Source organism: Bubalus kerabau, chromosome 11 (assembly GCF_029407905.1).
Source record: "Bubalus kerabau isolate K-KA32 ecotype Philippines breed swamp buffalo chromosome 11, PCC_UOA_SB_1v2, whole genome shotgun sequence".
Taxonomy (NCBI): Eukaryota; Metazoa; Chordata; class Mammalia; order Artiodactyla; family Bovidae; genus Bubalus; species Bubalus kerabau.
In genome coordinates this window covers 7771844-7795305 of record NC_073634.1, presented here as the reverse complement: position 1 = coordinate 7795305, position 23462 = coordinate 7771844, and the positions used below count along the sequence as shown (strand labels likewise).

At 45.7% G+C, this 23462-nt stretch overlaps 1 protein-coding gene across 1 annotated transcript in view; it reads left to right on the top strand.

Annotated features, from left to right (window-relative positions):
- AFF3 (ALF transcription elongation factor 3) overlaps positions 1-23462 on the top strand; it is a 582468-nt gene that overhangs the window by 482383 nt on the left and 76623 nt on the right. Inside the window, exon 11 of the mRNA XM_055539447.1 lies at positions 3301-3341. Within this exon, the coding sequence (XP_055395422.1) occupies positions 3301-3341 (41 nt within the window). The remainder of the gene's footprint in view (positions 1-3300; positions 3342-23462) is intronic.

The following is a 23462-nucleotide window of genomic DNA, read 5'->3' as shown; positions in this document are numbered from 1 at the left end:
TAAGGGGAGAGTTTCTAATTCTACCAGGGACGCTCCTGACTTTTAAAAGCCGTTAGCACCCTCGGGGCAGGCACTAAACGCCAGTAGTGAGCCCCTCGTGAGTGTGACGCACAGGAACACGCCCAACTCAAACCCAGACACTCTTGGCACTGGGGCGAGGGGAGCCCAGGTGAGAAGCACTGCTGGGGGCTCCGACAGGCCCTTTCTCTGCCGTCTAGCCCAGGGCCAGCAGGGCCCCCTCCCCCGGACCACACTTCCATGGGAAGGACCCCCTAAGTGATGTCTTTGGTGGCGTTCACTCTGCAGATATTCCCAGAGCACCTGTTAACCACTCCACACACTGAGGATCTGTAGAACCCTGGTGGCTCAGACGGTAAAGAATCTGCTTGCAGTGCAGGAGACCCAGGTTCAATCCCTGGGTCAGGAAGATCCCCTGGAGAAGGAAATAGGAATCCACTCCAGTGTTCTTACCACAGAGTCCTGGTGGGCTACAGTCGGTGGGTCACAAAGAGTCAGACACGACTGAGTGACTAAAGATCCACCAGCCATTAGTCATCACTCATGTCCACCCCTTCTTAGCTCTGTCCTTCTTAGCTGTCTGTCCTTAGTCTGTCCTTCTTAGCTCTGTCCTTTATTAAAAAATTATTTTTAATTGGAGAATAATTGCTTTACAATATTGGACTGGCTCCTGCTTCACCGTTTTATTTGCACGTTATCTCATCACTGTCTGCAAGTCATCCCTGGACCTCCATTCTAACTCTCTGGAGACTCAGCTTGTCCAGGACAGTGACCACTTCTGCTTTTGCCTTTGTGCCCCGTAGCGCCCAGGGCAGTCATCTTCTGTGTAGTAGGAATTCAGTAAGTGTTGGTCTGACTGCCTGATCCAAGGACATGCTACTATCACCAAGGGTATCTTTTGTTTCTGTAATAGGGATAATGGTACTGATGTGTCCTTTTTTCTAATCTGAAGATTCTATTTTGTCTGCTTCCTGTGAAGAAGAAGAGCATGGGAGACCTTATTGTCTCTGATAAACAGTAACCTTGACACCTGTTGGGTCAAAAGTGAAGACGGACCATGTACACTCCTTGTCTCCTGTGTGGACCCTGAGGAGGCCTTGGTCTTCGAGGCCACGCTTTGATCCCCTCCCCGTGTGACTTCCCATCAGAGAAGAGAGTGTGCTCTCTGCCTTCCATAGATTCAGGGGAATCCAAGTGGGCAAAAAAAAAGAACAGGAAAGGGAAAGTGAGTGAGAAACTGGGAGAATCTGAAAGAGAGGTGGAGGCCTCCTTATTTTCTTTTTTCTTTTTTTATTATGGAAATTTTAAAACACATACAAAATTTCCCAGAATACTGTAATATTCCCCCAATGTGCTCATCACCTACCTTAAAGAGTCATCCACCCAAGGCTGTCTCGTTTCATTTATATGCCCACCCCCTCTCTCTCCCATCTGGTTATATTATTTTAAATACCAACATCATGTAATTGCATTCATAGATATTTCAATGTGAATCTCTAAAAGACTCTTTAGAAATAATGTTCAGTTCAGTTCAGTCGCTCAGTCATGTCTGACTCTTTGCGACCCCATGAATGCAGCATGCCAGGCCTCCCTATCTATCACCAACTCCCGGAGTTCACTCAAACTCACGTTCATCGAGTCGGTGATGCCATCCAGCCATCTCATCCTCTGTCATCCCCTTCTCCTCCTGCCCCCAATCCCTCCCAGCATCAGAGTCTTTTCCAGTGAGTCAACTCTTCACATGAGGTGGCCAAAGTACTGGAGTTTCAGCTTTAGCATCATTCCTTCCAAAGAACACCCAGGACTGATCTCCTTTAGAATGGACTGGTTGGATCTCCTTGCAGTCCAAGGGACTCTCAAGAGTCTTCTCCAACACCACACTTCAAAAGCATCAATTCTTCTGCGCTCAACTTTCTTCACAGTCCAACTCTCACATCCATACATGACCACTGGAAAAACCATAGCCTTGACTAGACAGACCTTTGTTGGCAAAGTAATGTCTCTGCTTTTCAATATGCTGTCTAGGTTGGTCATAACTTTCTTTCCAAGGAGTAAGTGTCTTTTAATTTCATGGCTGCAATCACCATCTGCATTTTGGAGCTCCCCAAAATAAAGTTTGACACTGTTTTCACTGTTTCCCCATCTATCTGCCATGAAGTGATGGGACCAGATGCCATGATCTTAGTTTTATGATTGTTGAGCTTTAAGCCAACTTTTTCACTGTCCTCTTTCACCTTCATCAAGAGGCTCATTAGTTCCTCTTCACTTTCTGCCATAAGGGTGGTATCATCTGCATATCTGAGGTTATTGATATTTCTCCCGGCAATCTTGATTCCAGCTTGTGCTTCTTCCAGTCCAGCGTTTCTCATGATGTACTCTGCATAGAAGTTAAATAAGCAGGGTGACAATATACAGCCTTGACATACTCCTTTTCCTATTTGGAACCAGTCTGTTGTTCCATGTCCAGTTCTAACTGTTACTTCCTGACCTGCATATAGGTTTCTCAAGAGGCAGATCAGGTGGTCTGGTATTCCTATCTCTTTCAGAATTTTCCACAGTTTAATGTGATCCACACAGTCAAAGGCTTTGGCATAGTCAATACAGCAGAAATAGATGTTTTTCTGGAACTTTCTTGTTTTTTCGATGATCCAGCAGATGTTGGCAATTTGATCTCTGGTTCCTCTGCCTTTTCTAAAACCAGCTTGAACATCTGGAAGTTCACGGTTCACATATTGCTGAAGCCTGGCTTGGAGAATTTTTAGCATTACTTTACTAGCGTGTGAAATTATGTTAACTGTGTCTAAAACATATCAATAATCACCTAATATCATCTCAAAGCCAGTCAATGTTCCAATATCCAGTTGTGATGACTTTATCAATAAATCTGAAAACTGGGAGTAAAATTATACCTTCGTTGGGAATGTAACTGCAAAGGAACCAAAACAGATCCTTTTCTTACAGGAAACTAGAATAAAATAGTGTTAAAAAATGATTTCAGGAAGTAAAAATGAAATAGGTCTGACTGGTGCCGTGTCCAACCTCCTCAAGCTCGCCCCCTGGTGGCAGGTGTGCCCAGGTAGGGGCTTCAGTTAACTTCAGAAATGTTCATTTTCTAATATTCCTAATAATACAAAAGGATTCTCTACTCTGTTACTAGTAGTTTCATATTTGTCCACCTGGCAAAAAATGTGGGTGACACAGGGTTTTTTTTTTAAAAGTATTCATTGAGCACATAATTTAAAAGCCAGAATATTAAACAAACATCTCTACCCTTTCTTCCAGCAGGCAGCCCAGAGAACGGCCCTCCATGCTCTGTCTGACAGGTACATTTTGTCATTTTTATGAACTATAAATTGCTTTATGAAACATTGAGCCCTATTTATTGTGGCATATAATTCATAATCGGATTTTGTCCCTAAAGTATCTGTGAACTGGGATGTTAAACATTTTGCATGCTCCGATTTGTCATGCATGTGTGGAGTTTATTACTGCAAAAATCTCCATGTTGTATTTCATGGAAAGGATGGAGAATCCCTCGTTGTGCGATGAAACAGGAGACAAGAAACTTGGAAAGAAAGTCCTGAATGGTGCAGTAAATTCTGAACTTTGGGATTGGTTGAGATTGGAGCTCATTTTTCAACAATAGGTACTTCATTTATTCTGGGGTGTTCTCATCAGACACTTCCCCTAGAGCTGTCTGTCTTCTGATGAGATTCTCTCTCGAAATACTTTATGCACGGAACCCAGTTCCCAGTCCTGTGTGCCTGACTTTTTCCTCCTCACTCTGGCTTCTCTTTTCTGACTTGTGTTATTGAATGAGATATGGAAACCTAATCAGTAAACATACTCAAGCTGTATTTCACATCTTGCTTTGCCTCTAAGGCTGTATAAAGATAGTTGAGTGGGGTTGTATAATAAGTTACTTCCTAGAGTAGACTTGACCATTTATCGGTTTGGGTTGGTTTTTTATTTCTCATTCGCCAAGGGGTATGTGTGTGTGTGTGTGTGTGTGTGTGTTTTAAAGAACTAACAGGTGGTAAAGACGAAGGCTTGTTTTCTTTCTTTCCACAAGTGATGTTCTTACAAAGTAAGAAAGACCTGGAGGAGACGTCCCACTCAGCAGGCTAGCAGACACCTTGGCATTGGCTAGCTACCATCACCCCCACTCCTTTCCTTCCCAGTTCTTTTTTTCTGTGGAATGAGCAGTAATTGCCTGTGTAAACCAGCTCAGTTCAGTGCCTCTCCAAGGAAAAATCTGTCACTTAGGCGAATTATCCATGCATATAGATGAAAAGCATTTTCTCAGTGGTGGCGGGCTGAGCTGCAGTGTTGTGATTTCAGTTGAAAAGCCTTCCCCATGACAGCCACACAAGCCTGTGTGCTCTGAGAGTGGCTGCCACGTCATCTTCTGGGGTTGCTTCTGTGACTTTTGCAAAAGCTGGTAACCGTACCACCTCTGAGTCTGTTGGTAGGAGGAGGAGAGGGACTGGATCAAAACACATTTAAAATCTGACACATTAATTCCTTTTCTCGACGTGTTTCTTTTTTCCCTTTGACTCTTCTTCTTAAGTGATTCCTTCAACAAAACACATTGAGAAGTAAGAGAAAGCCCACAGTTTACAATGTTATGCCATTGCCAGTGGTAACAAGGTTTCTTTGGGGGATGATAAAAATTATGTAGAATTAGATTGTGGTGATGATTTCACAACCCAGTAAATATAATAAAAACAACTAAATTGCATGCTTTAAATGGGTGAACTTTACAGTATATCAATTACATTTCAATAAAACGACTAAAGAGACACAAAATCTCTTTATGGCCTTTGGTAGAATGAATCAAGAACTATTTTTTAAAAATATGCACTCCTTTTGAAGACATGATTGTGGATACAAAGACAAGTCATCAGAAACTAGGACTGATATATTCTAAGGCTTCTCCCCCAAAGACACGTGACTCTGTCCTGGGTAGAAGATGGGCATGGACTTTCATGATGAGCAGCACTATTACCTTTGACATCTTCTGATCTTCTCAAAAACTTCTCCTGAAGCCCAATAATTGACTCGTAAGTTAGCATCTTAGCCCTTGTTGTTATATAACCACTAAGTGCAAAACTGTAAGGGAAAAAGTCCATTGCCTGGAAACAGAGGTTCCCATAGTCACTGCTCTTCTTACGAATTTCTCTGTCTTCAAATGTAACTGAGCATCTCCCTCTAAATCTAGCAGTTTTCCTGCTCAAAGTGCGAGGAACCCGGTGCCTTTCGAAGCAATGAGTTGCCTTCACCTCCTGTTCTATGTTTTCTGTTAATTCAGGGCCACACGAGTATTTCCGTAAGTGAGAAATATCTGTAATTGTTGGGAGATACAGTTAAAACACCCTTCTTCAAAATAAGGACTTGTAACGCCTACTGAATTAACTGGACTCATGTTTTCCAGGTTCTTAAATTAGAGAATGCTAGCTTATCACATGACAGATGTCATTTTCTGTCATGTTACGTATTCTGTGGAGTAAACTAGCCTTTTCTAGAAAATGAGAAATGTGACTCTGGGTCCAACCACTGTATGACTTGCCTAGAATTCTTTTGTTGCAGGAACTGCCTCAGGGTGGGAATGGAATTGAGTAAAAATCCCCCCACAGCCCCAGGCTGTGACCTTCCCAAAGTAGAGGTCGAACCCCATACCTCAGATTCCCTACGGCCTGGTGGTAATCATTTCTACATCCATTCACACAAACTATTCTGGGTTCCTAAACTTTTTATTTTTTCAGCCTGTTATCACCTCTTGATGTAAAATTCCATGGTGATTAGGCACTCGTGTTTCTGCTCTAGAAGAAGCGCTTTGGGGCCCTCACGGCTGCCCCCTGCATGCTGGGACTGGGGGGCTGCGCAGAAAGCCCGTGCTGGTTTGTGTCCCATCACCACGTGACACTGAGGGTCTGGCTCGCTTGCCCTTTGTGATCCCATGTCCATCCCCTTTACCTGGTGAGCACAGGACATCTGATCCAGGACCAGAGTCGTTTTGCCTCAAGATGAACAGCCTGATGATGGAATGTGATTTACCTGCTGTGGGTTGTTGGAGGGGGGTGAGTCTACACTGAAGGAAGCCAGTTGTCCTCTGCTTCCCCGTAAGAAAGTCTCCCTTCACAGGATAGGCTTTGCTCTTTCCTTTCTAAGGTCAGGTAGAAATCTCATCTACATGGAATGTCAGAGTGTGGAGGACATCCGGATGTTTTCTGAAGGTCGGTCTTGTCTGTCTTTTCATTGTTTCAGCTTCCTGGTTTCCAGGAACATTTTAGCAGAAACCCAACATCTGACAGTTGAGACCGTAATGCTTTAAAGTTCAGTGAGTTCTCTGTAATCAATACACGTGCATGCATGCTAAGTCACTTCAGTCATGTCTGACTTTTTGCAACCCTATGGACTGTAGCCCACCAGGATCCTCTGTCCATGGAATTCTCCAGGCAAGAATACTTGAGTGGATTGTCATACCCTCCTCCAGGGAATCTTCCTAACCCAGGGATCAGACCTGTTTTTGCTGCAGTTTCTGCATTGCAGGTGGATTCTTTACTGCAGAGTCACTGGGAAAGCCAATCAATATACAACATTGATCAATTAAATCTCTGATATTGGCAGGGCTCCCCTGGTGGTCCAGTGGTTAGGACTCTGAAGTTCCAGAGCAACAGGGAGCAGGTTTGATCCCTGGTCAGGGAACCAGGAACCTACATGACACACTGTGAGGCCAAAAATATATTAAAAAAAAAAAAACAAAAAAAAACTGTGATATTGTCATTACTAAATTTTAAAAAACATCCAAGAAAAACCTGTTGCCTTCTTTGGTTTTGCCTGAGTGATGGGCTTAATTTATGGCTCAACAAAAATACCCCAAGTACTCCAAGCCCAGACAGGCTTTGGCCCAATTCATCCATGCCACCTGCAGTATGGGAAGGGTGAGTGAAGATGGGGTGGGTAGGTTTTGTTCTTTTCTCCTGATGGCTACAGAATTTTTCATCTGTCAGTTTTATGCTGTTGAGAGGCAGCTGGCTAGCTACAGCCCCCAAATAACAGAAAAGCAAAGATCAGGAAGAGGTGGCAAAGTTCTCAACAAGATAAGCCAGTCAATGACAAGAAAACCACCCTTTGCAAAGAGACACGCCCCTTCTTACTTACCCACTTATAATGTGTCTCTCGAGGATCTCTTCTTCCTACAGACCATTGTGCTGGGTGGGGCAGAGAGAGGCAGAGAAGAATTGGGATTAATTGGCCAGTGGATCATTTCTAAAGGCACGTCTTAGGTGCCGCGTCACCGGTAATGTGGAGAATATGAAGAATGCTATCAGGAGAAAACAGGGTGTGTGTGCAGTATGGAGAGTGCCTCTGAATACCATTAGCTTCCCTTCCTAACTAGTGAATAGTAGCTAACTGTGATCAGAAAAAGGATTCATGTGATTTATCAAGCTGAGCAATTGCACGTTGGCAGAGAAGCTGGGGGTCAATCTGGAAATCCAGGGCAAGATGGGTACTAGGCAGCTGGCAGGGCTGAGAAGTTAATCATCCCCTTGGACCGCTTCCATCCGTCTCGGAGCAACAGAACCTCTGCAGAGCGAGCCAGGATGCTTTATAGCCGTAGATCAGGAATTAATATTTTCTGTGAAACCTCCAGCTTCTTTTGCAGTAACTTGGGTTTTATAAAAATGAAGCATAATTTCATATGAATAAATCACATTCAGCTAGAAAGATGAGAAGCTGGGGAGGGGCAGGGGAAAGATTGTGCTTAACTTTGGGAAGAAAAAAAAAAGGAACAAGCAAGAAAGCCAACATGAAAGCAGTTGTTAAGGCCGTGGGGCTAGGAGGACATGAATGGCCGTATGGTTAAACTGTGCATGTAATCATCTTCTGAAATGTCAGCCTGCAGACACTAGAAATGGCTCCGTTTTTACAGCCTTGGCGACGCATCACCAGACTGTAACCTGGTCTGCCCATCTGGCAGTATCTCAGGTCCAAGATCCATTTATACTGGAATCTAAACAACTGCCGTTGATTTATTCACTGATGCCACGAGGCTCCATTGAAGTACCTTGTGTGCACAGCGGCCCTGGCTGGTGCCTGAGGGCCGTGGGGAGAAGCAGCCTGTCACCTGCGCTCGGCGCTTCACGGTCCAGAGTCCAGAGGTGCTGACTTTGTGAAGAGAAAGCCCCCATTAGCCTCGTGCACCTGTTCGCCTCAATCTTGCCCTTCCTCAAATAAATCTCACCCATCGACTCTCCTCTTCCCATTAGGGAGAATATAGTGAAATTAAGTGAGGACTCATCTAGAATGAAGGCTCACCTCCGTTTGAGTGTGATCACATCTGGAAGCGAGGCTGGACACGGTGCCACTGGACAGGGGAGGGCAGGTTCTGGCAGCCGGGGCGGGAGGGGGTGCACTTTGCATTCGGCCTCACCTTCCTGACCCGTCGCCAAGTGGGCCGACCTCCGTCAAGCCGAGGGGCGTGTACTGGGCGTGGCCACCAGCACCGCAGAGTGACTTTCCGGGTCTCATTTCACACACCGACCCTGAAATCTGGAGAAGAAAGTTACAGTTGCCAGGCACTGGTGACAATTGGGCTCTTCTCAAAGGGTCCGAACAGGGAGCAGGAGAGGCTTGTGAGAAAGTTTCAGATTTCCAACTTGTAAAATGACAAAGTAGCAGGAGGGGAAGTATCAGCCTCGCCTCGAGTCCCACAGTGGTCCCTAGTCTCTCCAACACAACAGCTTCTTATGATAAAGTCACTTTGGTATACCATGCAAAACGTCTTTAAAGAGCTCTAGAGTTTAGAAACCCTATCTCATTGACTGTCTAATTTTATGATCCCACAACAACCCCGTGAGATAGAAGGGACCCATTTTACAGATAAGAAAACTGAACCTGAGACAGGCGATGGAGTCACCCAAGGTCACAAGACAGCAAGTGGTAGAGCTGAGGCTGCACTCCAGGTTCTCTGATTCGTGTGGAGTAGAATTCTGTCATCCCCATCACGCAGCAAGGAAGCAGGCAGGCTTGGATGGGGTCAGAGGCTGGTGGTTCCTCCCATGTTTTATAGTCTAACAAATGTTAATAGCTTACTCTATCTGCACTTTGTTTAGTAGATAGTAGCATTAGTAGATCCTTTGTCTCTACTAATAATTATAATAATCCTTACATTTCTGGCCTGGCTATTTTTTTTATCCCTAGCACCTAGCACAGTTCCTGGCAATTAGGAGACACAGAAGTCATTTGATGAATGAAGAAAACAATGAACAAATGAATGAATGAATTAGGTCCCATGTTTTGTGGTTAAGCAATGGCAACTCTTCCCCTTTCATGGATCACAGCGTTGTTGTGGCAAAGGATGTTGCATAACTCAGTGAAACCATGAGCTATGCTGTGCAGGGCTACCCAAGATGGATGGGTCATAGTGAAGAGTTCTGACAAAACGTGGTCCACTGGAGAAGGAAATAGCAAGCTACTCCAGTATTCTTAGCTGGAGAACCCCATGGACAGTATGAAAAGGCAACACTGGAAGATGAGGCCCCCAGGTCGGAAGGTGTCTGATATGCAGATGGTTAGATAGCATCACCGACTCAATGGACATGAATCTGAGCAAACTCCAGGAGACAGTGAAGGACTGGAATGCTACAGTCCATGGGGTTGCAAAGAGTCAGACATGACTTAGCGACTGAATGACAACAACAAATGGCATCTTTGGGCTTAAAATAGAAAATAGCTTGCTGAAATGATGCCTGTTCACCATGGCAGCAGAGCACCACAGGATGCAGAGCTTAACAGTCAGGGGCTTATTACTGGGAGTCCACGCCTAAAAGATGTTATAGAATTGAGATGCACTATTAACTGCCACACGGGACAGGGAAATTGAATGATTTTTTTTTAAACAATCCAAAAGTAGGAAGAAAGTAAAAAAAAAAAAAAAAAAAAAACCTTCAAAAAATTGAAACCATCCAGTGCAATTCAATTAGAGTGGAGTTAAATTAGAAATCAGTAACCAGAGAGAACTGTAGGATGCCACAGTCTGCTAATACCTAGACATGATCTGTGGCTGCTCCCTGTCCCTTCCTCCCCTCTCCTCATTGCCAGGCTTCCCACTATGGGCACACCTTACAATGCCCTCCCATATGATCTCTACCAGTTATTCGTGTTTCTGTTTTCCTTCCTTCATTCAGTGCACATTTGCAGGATAGAGACCGCACAGTGAGTAAGGGGTCGAGCCAGTCTCTACGCAAGACACAAAAAAACCCAGGTATCCCACTCTCTGGGAGTTTACAGGGTGGTGGAGGAAACTTGGTGGCTCGGACAGTACACAACCCACCCACAGTGCAGGAGTCCTGGGTTCGATTCCTGGGTCAGGAAGATCCCCTGGAGAAGGGAATGGCTACCACTCTAGCATTCTAGCCTGGAGAATTCCATCAACAGAGGAGTCTGCCAGGCTGCAGTCCATGGGTTCGCAAAGAATTGGACACGGCTGAGTGACTAACACTTTCACTTTCAGAGGAAACTTAGACACATGCAGACCTACTGCGTGTATTAAATGTGGGCGTGTGCTTGTATGGTCCTGGGCCTTGTTAGCACAGCACTCACGTGTAAGTACAACACCAAGCATTTCACATGCATCACTTGTCGTTATTCCTCACGATAGCCCACTCAGCCAAGAAGGAGGAATTCAACATTAGGGCCTAAAGAGATGAATTTTTATTTCGTTTCATTTTCCACATATCCTCTCAGAAATCGTAGGGAACCTGGGTTTCCAGAGACATGTCACTGACTCACAATCTAGACGCTGAAAAGCCACAGTGTGGCCTATCTGACTGCAGCTGATGCTACAGCTGATGCTCTTAGCAGCTTCAGTAACATCCTCCCACCCCACCAACTTATAAAGAGAGCTAGAGCTTGTACTCCACAAGAGAGGCCACTGCAATGCAAAGCCTGTGCACAGCACCTAGAGAGTAGCCCCTACTTGCCACAACTAGAGAAACGCCCTCGCAGCAACAAAGGCCCAGCACAGCCAAAAGTAAATATAAAGAAATAAAGTTATTTAGAGAAAAAAAGAATGGCTGCTCAATAATAACTTAATGCCTTTCAAACATGAAAGGCCGTGAGTTCAAATTATGCTACACATCTCTGCTCCCATGATAAGGAGGAGGAAAAACACCATATATCTGGCCCGGCTTTCCCTAATCTCCTCTCTTCTTTTGTAAGACATCATGAAGCAAGCATCGGATTTTGAATCTTTGAACTTGGGCTGGAATTTGGGAAAAGTATTTATTCATCTGAGTCTGAACTTTCTCAGTTGCATAAACAGGATGGTAATTATACCCTCCTTGTTAGGTTTATGGTCAGATTAAATGAGGTGATAAATAGAAAAAATGCTTTGTTAGTCTATTCATATGATAGTAATTACCCTATTGCATCACTAAGAAAGCCCACTAATCAAAGTACCACAAGATATTCTCTAAGTCCTGCCAAGAAGCTTAAACAAGAAGACAGGAAAATATGACAGAGTGGATTTAATTTATGGAACCATGAACAAATCATAGCATGGAGCATGTTTTTACCTTGACAGTATAGAAAAATAAATATCAACAAAGCCCAAGAACTATCCCTTACTATTGCTTATTTCCTCCCAACTTTGTAATAGGTTCTAGTCTAGCCTATTCTCCCATTTTAAAAAAAAAAAAAAGCCAAACTGTGGGTCCCTGGGTGCTGGGTGAGTTCACCCTGGTCCTCGAGGAGCCTGCCACCTGTCTCTCCTATGTCAATATCCTACTTCACTCACCTCGAAAAGTCACCCTGGGTCATTTCCTGACACCTTTTCCAGTCGATTTCTAAAGAATTTGGTTCATCTTATTATTTTTAAAGTAAATCGTCCTTATTTCAAAAGCAGTGACTCTCAGGTAACCTGGGGGATCCCGGTAGAGATCTGTTTGGGGGCCATGGAAAGACAGAAAACGCTCACTGAGCCTCTTTGTGGGGCCTCTTCTCCCACGGGGTCAGTGGTGCCCATGGACACTCACCGACGTGGACGCACTCGCCTTGCTGCTTCTGCTCAGCCGCCGTCTCAGCGTCCCTGACTGCCCTCGGTGACTGTCAGCGCCGCTGTCTGCAGCAGTGTCATCAGCAAACGCAGGCTATCGAGTCTGAAAACCAGCTTTTAAAAAGCCCCCCAGTACTAATTTCCACCATAAAACGTAATAGCTCCAGAGAAGACAATGAGTCCTACCAGGTAAATAAGGCATATTTTTAAAGGCCCCAAACATGTATTTTACGCCACAAAACAGAGCAGCCTGAAAGAAACTGTTAATGGTCTTTCGAGTAAATAAATAACAAGCTGTTTGAAACCACTAATTACTCATTAAGATGGTTTAGTGACTTGGGGGGGTGCCTGCGGGTTCCTGCGGACCCACCGCCTGAGGTCTGAGCCAGGAGGATGCATCCAGAGGGGCCTCTGGTAACAGGAAGTTTTTTAAGAGAACTTTTAGAAAAATTTAGTTTGTGTATTTATTATTTATGGCTGTGCTAGGTCTTCACTGTGGCGCACGGGCTCTTACACTGCTGCACGTGGGCTCTCTCTAGTTGCAGTGAGCAGGCTTCTCACCACCCTGGCCTCTCTTGCGCACAGGCTCTGGGCGCACAGGGCACAGTGGCCGCAGCGCACCAGCTCAGTAGTTGGGAGCCTTCAGGCTCTAGGCTCCCGCGGTCAGCAGTTATGGCACATGGGCTCAGTTGCCCCAAGGCACGTGGAATCCTCCCGGGCCAGGGATCGAGCTCCCTGAAGTGGCAGGCGGATTCTTAAATCACTGCTCTTGCTTGTGCGTGCTCAGCCATGTCTGACTCTTTGCGACCCCAAAGAGTGTAGCCCGCCAGGTTCCTCTGTCCATAGGATTTCCCAGGCAAGAATACTGGAGTGGGTTGCCATGCCCTCCTCCAGAGGCTCTTCCTAATCCAAGGATCGAACCCACGTCTCCTGCATTGGCAGGCAGATTCTTTACCAGTAGTGCCACCTGGGAAACCCCTTAGCCACTGGACCACCAGCAAAATCTCCCATGTATATTTCTTAGTGCCCTGAGGCCACCGTGTCTTTATAACTCCTTCACTTGTGTCTGTGCCCGTAATAAGTGGGAGTCCAGCTGGAGAAACATTTGCGGTGGGTGGGTAGTTTTAAAACTAGTAGATTAGTGGGGTTTTGTTTTATTTAAAACCAAACTGCTTAGCTTCTTTTGATGAAAGCTTATTTAAATTGTGACACCACAATTGTTTTTTTGTTTTGCTTTTAATCTCCTTTTAGTGGAGAAAACTAGCCAAAGGCCTGGAGCCTTCATTCTCTGCTCCCAGAGCCTTTCAGGCCAGCACCTCCCACCCCCTCCTCTCCCTGCTGCCCCCACCCACAGCCAGGCAGCCCCACCCAGGCGGTTCACTGTTCACTCCTAGGATGCTGAGCCAGCTGGAGCAAGCTGCCCAGCCAGCTGCTAACTCTGGGCACCGGGCCTGTCCCTCCACCACTCTCGGCCCCTCTCTGCCACTCGCCTCCTCTGACTCCTGCCTCCAACGTCTTCCAAAGGCAGCCTTGGGCCAGCATTGGCAGGCTGGCCTGCTGGCTCTGCTGACTGTGCCTGGGGCCCCATGAGCTCCCCTGCTGGTGTTGAAAGGTTAACGTGCCCCCCTGGAGGGGAGCAGGCTGACCTTTCCCATGCTGCCTCCCAGGCCAGGTGCTGGCAGGCCAGCGGTCATCCTGGGTCCTCCTGTTGGCCAGCAGAATATGGTGCCCACCTCTGCTCTCCTCAGCTGGCATCAGAGCCTGGCCATCTGCATCCCTGTTATTCGAGGACAACCATCTAACCTGCTGCCAAACTGAGTGGGTTCCTGAGCCTTTCCTCTCCCCTCCCTGGAGCTCTCTCTGGCCTTGAGTTTCCCTTTTCATGCTGCCGTATATTCACTGCTCCTCCCATCCTGGCAAGGCAGCATTTGAAATGTCCATGCTCATTCATTAAGTACAGGTCAGTTGGGTTAAATGTTGATACCAAACCAACTACTTGGGAAGGGAAAGGCTGTGGCCCTTTTTTCATTCTCGCAGACCAGGTCCACCAGCTTGCTGGCTCCCTGCTGCTAACTGGACGGAGACTCGAGAAGCCTAGCCCAGACTTGAAGTCCAGAGGCCCCAGTTGGCCTCACAGTGGCCCCATTTGCCCTGTTCACCATCAGGGAGCCAGCAAGCCTCTTTAGGCCACAGTTCCTCTTCTTAAAATGAAGATATAATCCCTGTTCATCCTAAAGAAAATCAACCCTAAATATTCATTGGAAGGACTGATGCTGAAGCTGAAGCTCCAATACTTTGGCCACCTGATGTGAAGAGCCAACTCATTGGAAAAGACCCTGATGCTGAAAAAGATTAAGGGCAGGAGGAGAAAGGGGTGACAGGATGAGATGGTTGGATGGCATCACTGACTCAATGGACATGAGTTTGAGCAAGCTCCGGGAGATGGTGAAGGACAGGGAAGCCTGGCGTGCTGCAGTCCATGGGGTCGCAAAGAGTTGGACACGACCGAGCAACTGAACGACAACAGACCCCTGTGCAGCCAGGCGAATCCTGGTCCAGGGGAGGGAAGGCAGATAGGATGTGTAGAGGCCCTTTCAGCCATGCATGCTGCACAGACACAGAGAATTGGGCAGGACTACGTGCAGGAGGCCCTGTTTTCTTTGTGTTATTGCCCAGCCACTGAGCTATTCAGTGGAATTCTGAAAGGACAGCCAGGTGGGCCTTTGCTGTTGTTGGAGGATGAGCAGAATGCTGAATGAGAAAGGCTCGTGGTCTTCAGGCTACCCCCAGGCCTCTGGGAGCCTTGAGGCACCAAGTCCTCTGCTGGGACCTGATATTGTCACCCCATTTCATCCCCCCGACTGTCCCCTGGGGTAGGTATCACTGTCCCCACTTTCCACATGGGGAAACTGAGGACTGGAGGGTGGAGTCAGGTGCCCAAGTTGGGTGGAGCCCAAGTTTTGGGAAGGCAGCATAGCCTAGGGCGGGGAGGGCCTGGCAGACCTCATTGGTGGCAAAGGGCCTCATCCCTGCTTTGCCTACAGAATCCCCAAAAGGACAAATCCCCTGGCCTCACAGTCCTGGCACAGGCCTGAGTGCCTCGCGCAGGACCACAGGCTGCCCTTCCCTCTGCCCGCGTGTCAGAGCAGAGGCACGTTTAGTCACGCTTCGTCTCTGCCCACTCCACGTTTGAACGTAAAATGGGAATGCACACACGCCCACGAAGGATCCCGCTGGGGGCTTGACAGACCTCAGTGCACTCAGTGGTAGGACAGACCTCAGTCCACTTCTGTTTTCTCCAGGCAAGCACTTCTAGGGATTTCAGGCCTCCTGCTGTGTTCTGCACTTAAAATAGAAGATGATGGAAAACTTGAAAAGCGCTGCGGTCGTGCTTTGACGGAGTTATATGATGAGTAAAGGAGAGCCAAGCCAGCATGATTGCCTAAGGCTTATATTTCTTGAAGATTTTTTTCCCTTCCACCTGGCTGGAGAAATATTAGCTATTCACTAACATTTCAAAATACAGGCCAAATTCTGCTCACATCCTGACAGCAACTCTGCGCCCTCGCGTGAGTCTTTAAAATGTGAACCTGCCCTCATATTGTTCCCTTGCTCACCAGTCATCCATCCTGAGTTCGTTCCTTACCTCAGTCAAGTGAGGTGAAGGCTCTGGGTGGTTGAGACCACACAGATCTCTCTGGGTATCGGAAGGAATGTCATGCCAACAAGGACTTAATTTCCAAAACATACAGACACTTCATACAACTAAATAACCAAAAAACTAAAAACCATTGTTGATGGGCGAAAGATCTAAATAGGTATTAAATGGGCAGAAGATCTAAATAGGTATTTCTCCAAGGAAGAAATACAGGTGGCCAACGGATACATGAAAAGATGCCCAACATCGCTAATTATTAGATAAATGCAAGTTGAAACTACAGTGATGTATCACGCTGGTCAGAAAGGCCATCATCAAAAAGTCTGCAAACAGTAAATGCTGGAAAGGGCATGGAGAAAAGGGAACCTTCCTCCTGCACTGTTGGTGGGAATGTAAATTGGTGGAAAGCCACTACGGAATACAGTATGGAGGTTCCTCAAAAACTGAGAGCTACCATATAATCCTGCAATCCCTCTCTTGGGCGTATATCTGGAGAAAACTCTTAATTCAAAAGATACGTTCACCTCAATGTGCATAGCAGCACCATTTACAGAAGGCAAGACATGGAAACAACCTAAATATCCATCGACATATGAGTGGATAAAGAAGATGTGGAACATATATGTAATAGAATACTACTCAGTGATAAAAGGGGCTTCCCTCATAGTTTAGTCAGTAAAGAATCTGCCTGCAATGCAGAAGACCCGGGTTTGATTCCTTAGTCAGGAAGATCCCCTGGAGAAGGAAATGGCAACCCAGTCCAGTATTCTTGCCCAGATAATCCCCATGGACAGAGGAGCCTGGCGGGCTGCAGTCCATGGGGTCACAAGAGTCGGACATGACTTAGCAACTAAACCAGCACAGCAGTAAAAAAGAATGACATCATACCATTTGCAGCAACAGAGAGGGATCTAGAGATGATCGTATTAAATGACGTAAGTGAAGAGAGAAAGACATACCAGGATATCACATATATATGGAATCTAAAATATGATACAAATGAATGTATATACAAAACAGAAACAGACTCACAGACATAGAGACCAAAGTTGTGATTAATGAAGAAGAAAGTTGCGGGGCAGGGGCGGGGATAAATCAGGAGTTTGGAATTCACGGACACAATGTACTGTTTATAAAATAAATTAACAACAAGGTCCTACTGTATAGCACATATTCAGTATCTCATAGTAAACTGTAATGGAAAAGAAAAAACAGAGATGTCACAGCAGGAGCTCAACTATCAAGAGTCCTTGGGCCCCCTTCAGACTCATTTCGAGAGTCGGGGCTCAGGAGTCTTCACCCCCTGCCCCGAGACGCCTGCTGCTCCCTCTGCCTGGAGCAGGGCTTCTTCTCTCCGCCCCTCCCGCAGACGTGCCCAGCTCCTGCTCTCCATGCTCCCGGTCACAGCTGCAATGCCCTGCCCTGCTGCCTTCGCCACCTGCCCCCACGGCACCCTCGACTCGCCTCCTGTGTGGCCCTGTCACTGGTAATGAGCTGCTGAATCTCTTGTGTTCTCTGACCATATACTGTTCCTCTGGGCACTGGTCATCTGTCATCCCAAGTTCCTTGCCTCAACCAAGTGAAATGAAGTTCCTGGGAAGTGGAGACCACATGGGTCTCCCTGGACATCAGAAGGGATGTCAGACTAACAGGGGCTTAATTTCTCCTCTGTGAAGTGGAGATAGTAATGCTCTTTCTATCCATCTCAAGGCCTTGTTGTCAGGCTTTGAGAGATTATTTTTGCCAGAGAGCTCTGTTAAAAAAGGCTGATTACAAATGGCCCACTTTTTAGTAACACAGTTGCTGCAAAAAAAGAAAAAGCAACTTGAAAAGCTCTTACTCTTGATGAGGAATAAAGGATAAAGTCAAAACACCCCCATTCCCTCCTTCATCCTTAACCGTTTACATCCCAACCTAGGCATGGTGGCTACTTTTCTCCAAAAGTAATTAATGAAATAAGTTGCATAAGGGAAATGGCGGTAAATATTCTAATACAAAAGCAATCACTGAAGTGGCAATTTTAATTCAAAAATACTTTATTTACCATTATGCCAACTTTTTCTCCTTTTTTGTTGAATCAGTTCAGTTCAGTCGCTTAGTCGTGTCTGACTCTTTGCGCCCCCATGGACTGTAGCACGCCAGGCTTCCCTGTCCATCACCTGAAATAGAGACAGAAAACCACTGTAAAGTTATATTTGATGCCGTGTTTACAGCAAACACGGCATCAAATACAACGATTTTAAATGTATATCATAAACTTAATATATCCAAAGCCAATATAGAGATGCTATTGATATCCAGTTGTTTTTCTGGAAAAGTTTAAGTGGTCCCAGTTACTAAAGGCATCAAGCTATTATAGTAATAGTTATAACCTGTTACTAAAATACTGTTGGGGGGATTTCCCTGGCAGCCCAGTGGTTAGGACGTAGCTGTGATATCGCTAAGTACCATTGGCTGTATCACACCTATAATCTTTCCTCATAGAACCGTCTCTTAATAGGATGGTGTCGGCTGAAAATACCTTCATAGTAGTTTCCTCCTTTTCTGTACTTGGAATAGAATCTGAATACTATCCACTGTAAAGCCTTGAAAATGTTTTAGTTTGTGTAGATTTGGTTAAAGTTCTAAAATAATATGTAAATTGTGGGTGCATGCTCAGTCGCTCAGTCATGTCCAACTCTCTGCGACCCTGTGGACTACAGCCCTCGAGGCTTCTGTCCATGGAATTCTCAGGCAAGAATACTGGAATGGGTTGCCATTTCCCCCTCCAGGGGATCTTCCTAGCCCAGGGATTGAACCCACGTCTCTCGCATCTCCTTAGGAAAAATTAAAATTGTATGATTGCTGATTTTATTTCTTTACTTGAGGCACTTAGTAGACTAGACATGGGAAACCTGGAATATTAGATACTCAGGATAAAGAACACAGTCTTTGTAAATCTCTGATATAATCTCTCTTCCCATGAATATCCTGGATCACCAAGATCACCATGTTGCCACCTAATCCTGAGCCATTTCTATGTTCAATAAATCCAGCTTTCCCATGAGGTGGTTTCCTGTAGCAATCTATCAGTTCAGTTCAGTTGCTCAGTTGTGTCTGACTCTGAGACCCCATGGACTGCAGCACGCCAGGTTCCCTGTCCATCACCAACTTCCAGAGCTTGCTCAAACTCATGTCCATTGAGTCAGTGATGCCATCCAACCATCTCATCCTCTGTCGTCCCCTTCTCCTCCTGCCCTCAAATTTTTCCAGCATCAGGGTCTTTTCCAATGAGTTAGTTCTTTACATCAGATAACAATCTGTGGATCTATATTTTTTGTTGTTGTTGTTAAAGCAAAGAGTCTTATCAACATTAAGAACTGACTCATCTGTTTAATTTCTCAGTAATTGCATTAGTATCTGCCTTATTATTTTAATTTTTATTGAAAGTTTTTTTCAATTCTGTAGTACTTTACAGTTTTCAAAAGCTTTACGCACATGATTTCATATAATCCCACAATAACCCTTTTTATAAATTCTGCCTGCCCCTACATTCCACCTTCCCTGCCCCCTCTTGTAACCACTGATTTGTTCTCTGTTCGATGCATCTATATTTTATTAGGATCTCTAAAGCTTTACTCATAATCAATATGGGCCTACATAATAAATCTTTACACATAAATGGAGACTTGTCACAAACAAAAATTATCATGTAAAATACCCTAATCTATGGAGAAGGCAAGGGCCACCCACTCCAGTACTCTTGCCTGGAAAATCCCATGGACAGAGGAGCCTGGCGGGCTGCAGTCCATGGGGTCGCAAAGAGTCGGGCACGACTGAGCGACTTCACTTTCACTTTTCCCTTTCATCCATTGGAGAAGGAAGTGGCAACCCACTCCAGTGTTCTTGCCTGGAGAATCCCAGGGACAGTTGAGCCTGGAGGGCTGCCATCTATGGGGTCGCATAGAGTCGGACATGATTGAAGTGACTTAGCAGCAGCAGCAGCAAAGTGAAATGACCAGGGATATACATAAATCTAGTTAAGAGATGTGGATTATTTGAAGCACACAGCTAACTAGCTGTCTGAGTATAGCATAGCAGTTAACTTCATTGCCTTTTATTATCAGCCCAGCCAGGTCCAAATGCCCACTGTTCTAACCAGAGTGTTTCGACAAGCCTAAATTTTCTTTGTGTTTACTATGCAATCAATAACAGTGTTCGGGGGCACCACCTTATTTAAAATCCTGTCTCTACAGAGCCTTTTTGAGCTTCCAAAATTGTCACCACCTTGGTTACCTGGCAGTAATCTGCAAACTTTTCCTCTACCTATGCAAGTTGGGAATGCCAGCAGATAGACGACAGGGAGGAACAGGGCCCCCCTGAAGACTGGCATGTGCTCTTCCGCAGAGTGCTGCACCCTGGCTTCCTTGCCCCCAGATCTGAGGTTACCGGAGCAGCAGTTCCTGTGTCATTCCCCAGGCTGAATATCTGCAGTCACCACGCACCCCAGGGTAATGAAGAGCTGTGTTTCCCTCACTGGTGAAAGTGTCCCAGTTTAAACCACAATGAGTTACCACTACTCTGCTATGAAAAAAACAAAACAGCAAGTGTTGTCGAGGATGTGGAGAAATTGGAACACGTGTACACTGTTGGTGGGAGTGTAGAATAGTACAGAAAAAAAAAAAGACAACTCCTCAAAAAATGAAAAAAGATAATCCAGCAATTCCACGTTTGGATATGTATCCCAAAGAATCAAAAGCAGGATCTCCAAGAGGTATTTGTAGACCCATGTTCATAGCAGCATTATCCATGATAGCCAAGCTGTAGAAGATATCCTTAGATATCTTCTATGATATATCCAGATCAGATATGTCCAACTGCTATATCCAACTCAGATATCCATAGATGGATGAATGGACGAACAGGATGCGGTCTCTGCATAACACAATGGGATATTAATCAGCCTTTAAAAAGAAGGAAATTCTGGGCTTCCCTGGTGGTCCAGTGGTTAAGACTCCTTGCTTCCAATGCAGGGGGTATGGGTTCAATCCCTGGTCAAGGATCTAAGGATCCCACATACTGCATGGTGGGGCCAAAAAGTTTCAAAAAAAGAATAAGAAATTCTAACATGTCCCTTGAGGATATTATGTACTTTGAGGACACTATGCTCAGTGGCACAAGTTCCAAAAAAATAAAAACTGTGTCATTCTACTCGTATGAAGTATCTAGAGTGGTCAAATCCAGAAAGCAGAATGAGGGTTGCCAGGGGCTGCATGCGTGGGAGATGGGGAGTTAGTGTTTAAAAGGAATGGAGGTTCCGTTTTGTAAGATGAAAAGAGTTTAGTAGATGGATGGTGGTGATGTTAGCAAGGCAATACAAATATACTTACTGCCACTAAACTGTACATTTTAAAATGACTAGGATGGTGAATTTTATTTTTATCTGTATTTTACCAATTTTTTTTTTAAAAAAGCAAATTATCCTGGTTTAAACCATAAAGTATATATCCACACTAATTATAACTAATTCTGAATATGTGTCAGTGTTAGGAAACATTTTCGACATAAACCATTCATTTCCAACTATGGAATAAGAGCTCTGGTTATGAAGGCAGATGGGGAAGAGTTGAAAGGACATTTGTTTGGAATAGGTGGTGATAGGCAGCAGTTCACACGAGAATCAGGCCACCAGTGAGGGGAAATCTAACTTCATCCTTTCATTGACTCTAGGCTGCAGTTCTTTGGGAAAGAAGGCTCCCTGCAGTTTCTAGAATGCTAATCAGGGGGCCAAGGAAGAAGCTCAGACAACCAGGCCACCCCTAGGGGCCTTCGCCCCTGGACTGAGCCCTCCTCCATGGTCTACATCACCCCGCAGGCCTCCCCTGTCCTCCAGACTTAGCTGTGGCTGCTGCCTTCTGAAATGCCCTCCTCCATTTCCGCTCTGCCGTCCCTGATGAAACGCTGTTGTTGTTCAGTCACTCAGTCATGTCCTCCTCTTTGTGACCCCATGGACTGCAGCACGCCAGGCTTCCCTGTCCTTCACCATCTCCTGGAGATTGCTGAAACTCATGACCATTGAGTCAATGGTGCCATCCAACCACCTCATCCTCTGTCGCCCCCTTCTCCACCTGCCCTCAACCTTTCCCAGCATCAGGGTCTTTCCCAATGATAGCTCTTCAAATCAAGTGACCAAAGTGTTAGAGCTGTAGCTTCATCAACAGTCTTTCCAAGGAATATTCAGGGTTGATTTCCTTTAGGAATAACTATTTTGATCTCCTTGCAGTCCAAGGGACTCTCAAGAGTCTTCTCCAGCACCTCAGTTCAAAAGCATCAATTCTTCGGCACTCAGCCTTCTTTCTGGTCTAACTCGCACATCTATTCATGACTACTGGAAAAACCATAGCTTTGACTATGTGGACCTTTACTGGCAAAGTGATGTCTCTGCTTTTTAATATGCTGTCTAGGTTGGTCATAACTTTTCTTCCAAGAAGCAAGCAAATTGAAATTAAAAGAAGAAAGCCTGGGTCCCCTAAAAAGTCAGCCCTTCCATGAGGGGAGCCCAGGACTGGTGCTCCTTCAAGGTCTGGGTCCCTCTGCTGTGTCACTCCTGTGTGAGAGTGCCCCATTGATTCTCCCCAGGCCACCATCCTCTGCTGCCTCATCTCCTCATTAGCTGATTAACTTCTGGAGGGAAGTATGACGATGGTGTCTGAAATCTTCTCTTTGGTTCCATGACAGGTGTTTGAACACCAGCAGTTGGCGATCACTGTAGTTCATTTTCCATTTGCTGTCACCATTGCTGTGACTTCAGTTACTATTTAACACGTTACTCGTTAACCTTCTCCTTTCAAGCTTCGTGCAATGCCTCTTCATGGTAGCTCCAGTGTTAGCTTTCTGAGGAAGATCATCTGTTGGAAGTTTTCATTTTTGTTTTTTAATTTGGCTGTACCGGGCCTCAGTTGTGGCAAATGGAACCTCATTACAGCATGCAGGATCTTTAGTTTTGGCACGCGGGATCTAGTTCCCTGACCAGGGATCCAACCCGAGTCCCCTGCGTTGGGAGTGCGGAGTCTTCACCACCAGGCCACCAGGGAAGTCCCTGTTGGCAGTCTTAATGCTAGAACCCTAGTCAAGGCAGGCTTCTCCAGGAAACTCAGGTCTTAATGAGTTCACCCCTCACAAGGGTAGAGTTTCTGAGGGGCTGGGTCACTTGGCCCCATGAGCAGCTCCCTAAGAGGAATCTGGAATGAAACTTGGTGTGTGCTGAAGACCTCACCTACCTCTCTATCCTCCCTACATGTTCTAAAAAGGGTAAGCTGCTTCCAGGATGGTGTTAGTCACTCAGTCATGTCTGACTCTCTGCGACCCCATGAACTGTAGCCCACCAGGCTCCTCTGTCCATGGAATTCTTCCAGGCAAGAATACTAGAGTGAATAGCCATTCCCTTTTCCAGGGAATCTTCCCAACCCAGAAATTGAACCCCGGTCTCCTGCATTGCAGGCAAATTCTTGATTGTCTGAGCCAACAGGGAAGGCCATCCAGGGCAGCAGGAAGCTCCAATAAGGCCTGAAGGAGTAGAATTCCTTTCCGAGGACTTTTCTACCTTGCCTGTGGCATGAGATTAAAAGTGGAAACAACAGCGAGCACAAGCTTGGAAAATCAGCTCTAGCTTTAAAGACCCCACTTTCTTTGTGTGAAACACCCCAAGGAGGGCAGGTACTTATTTACTCCAGCATTATCACCAAG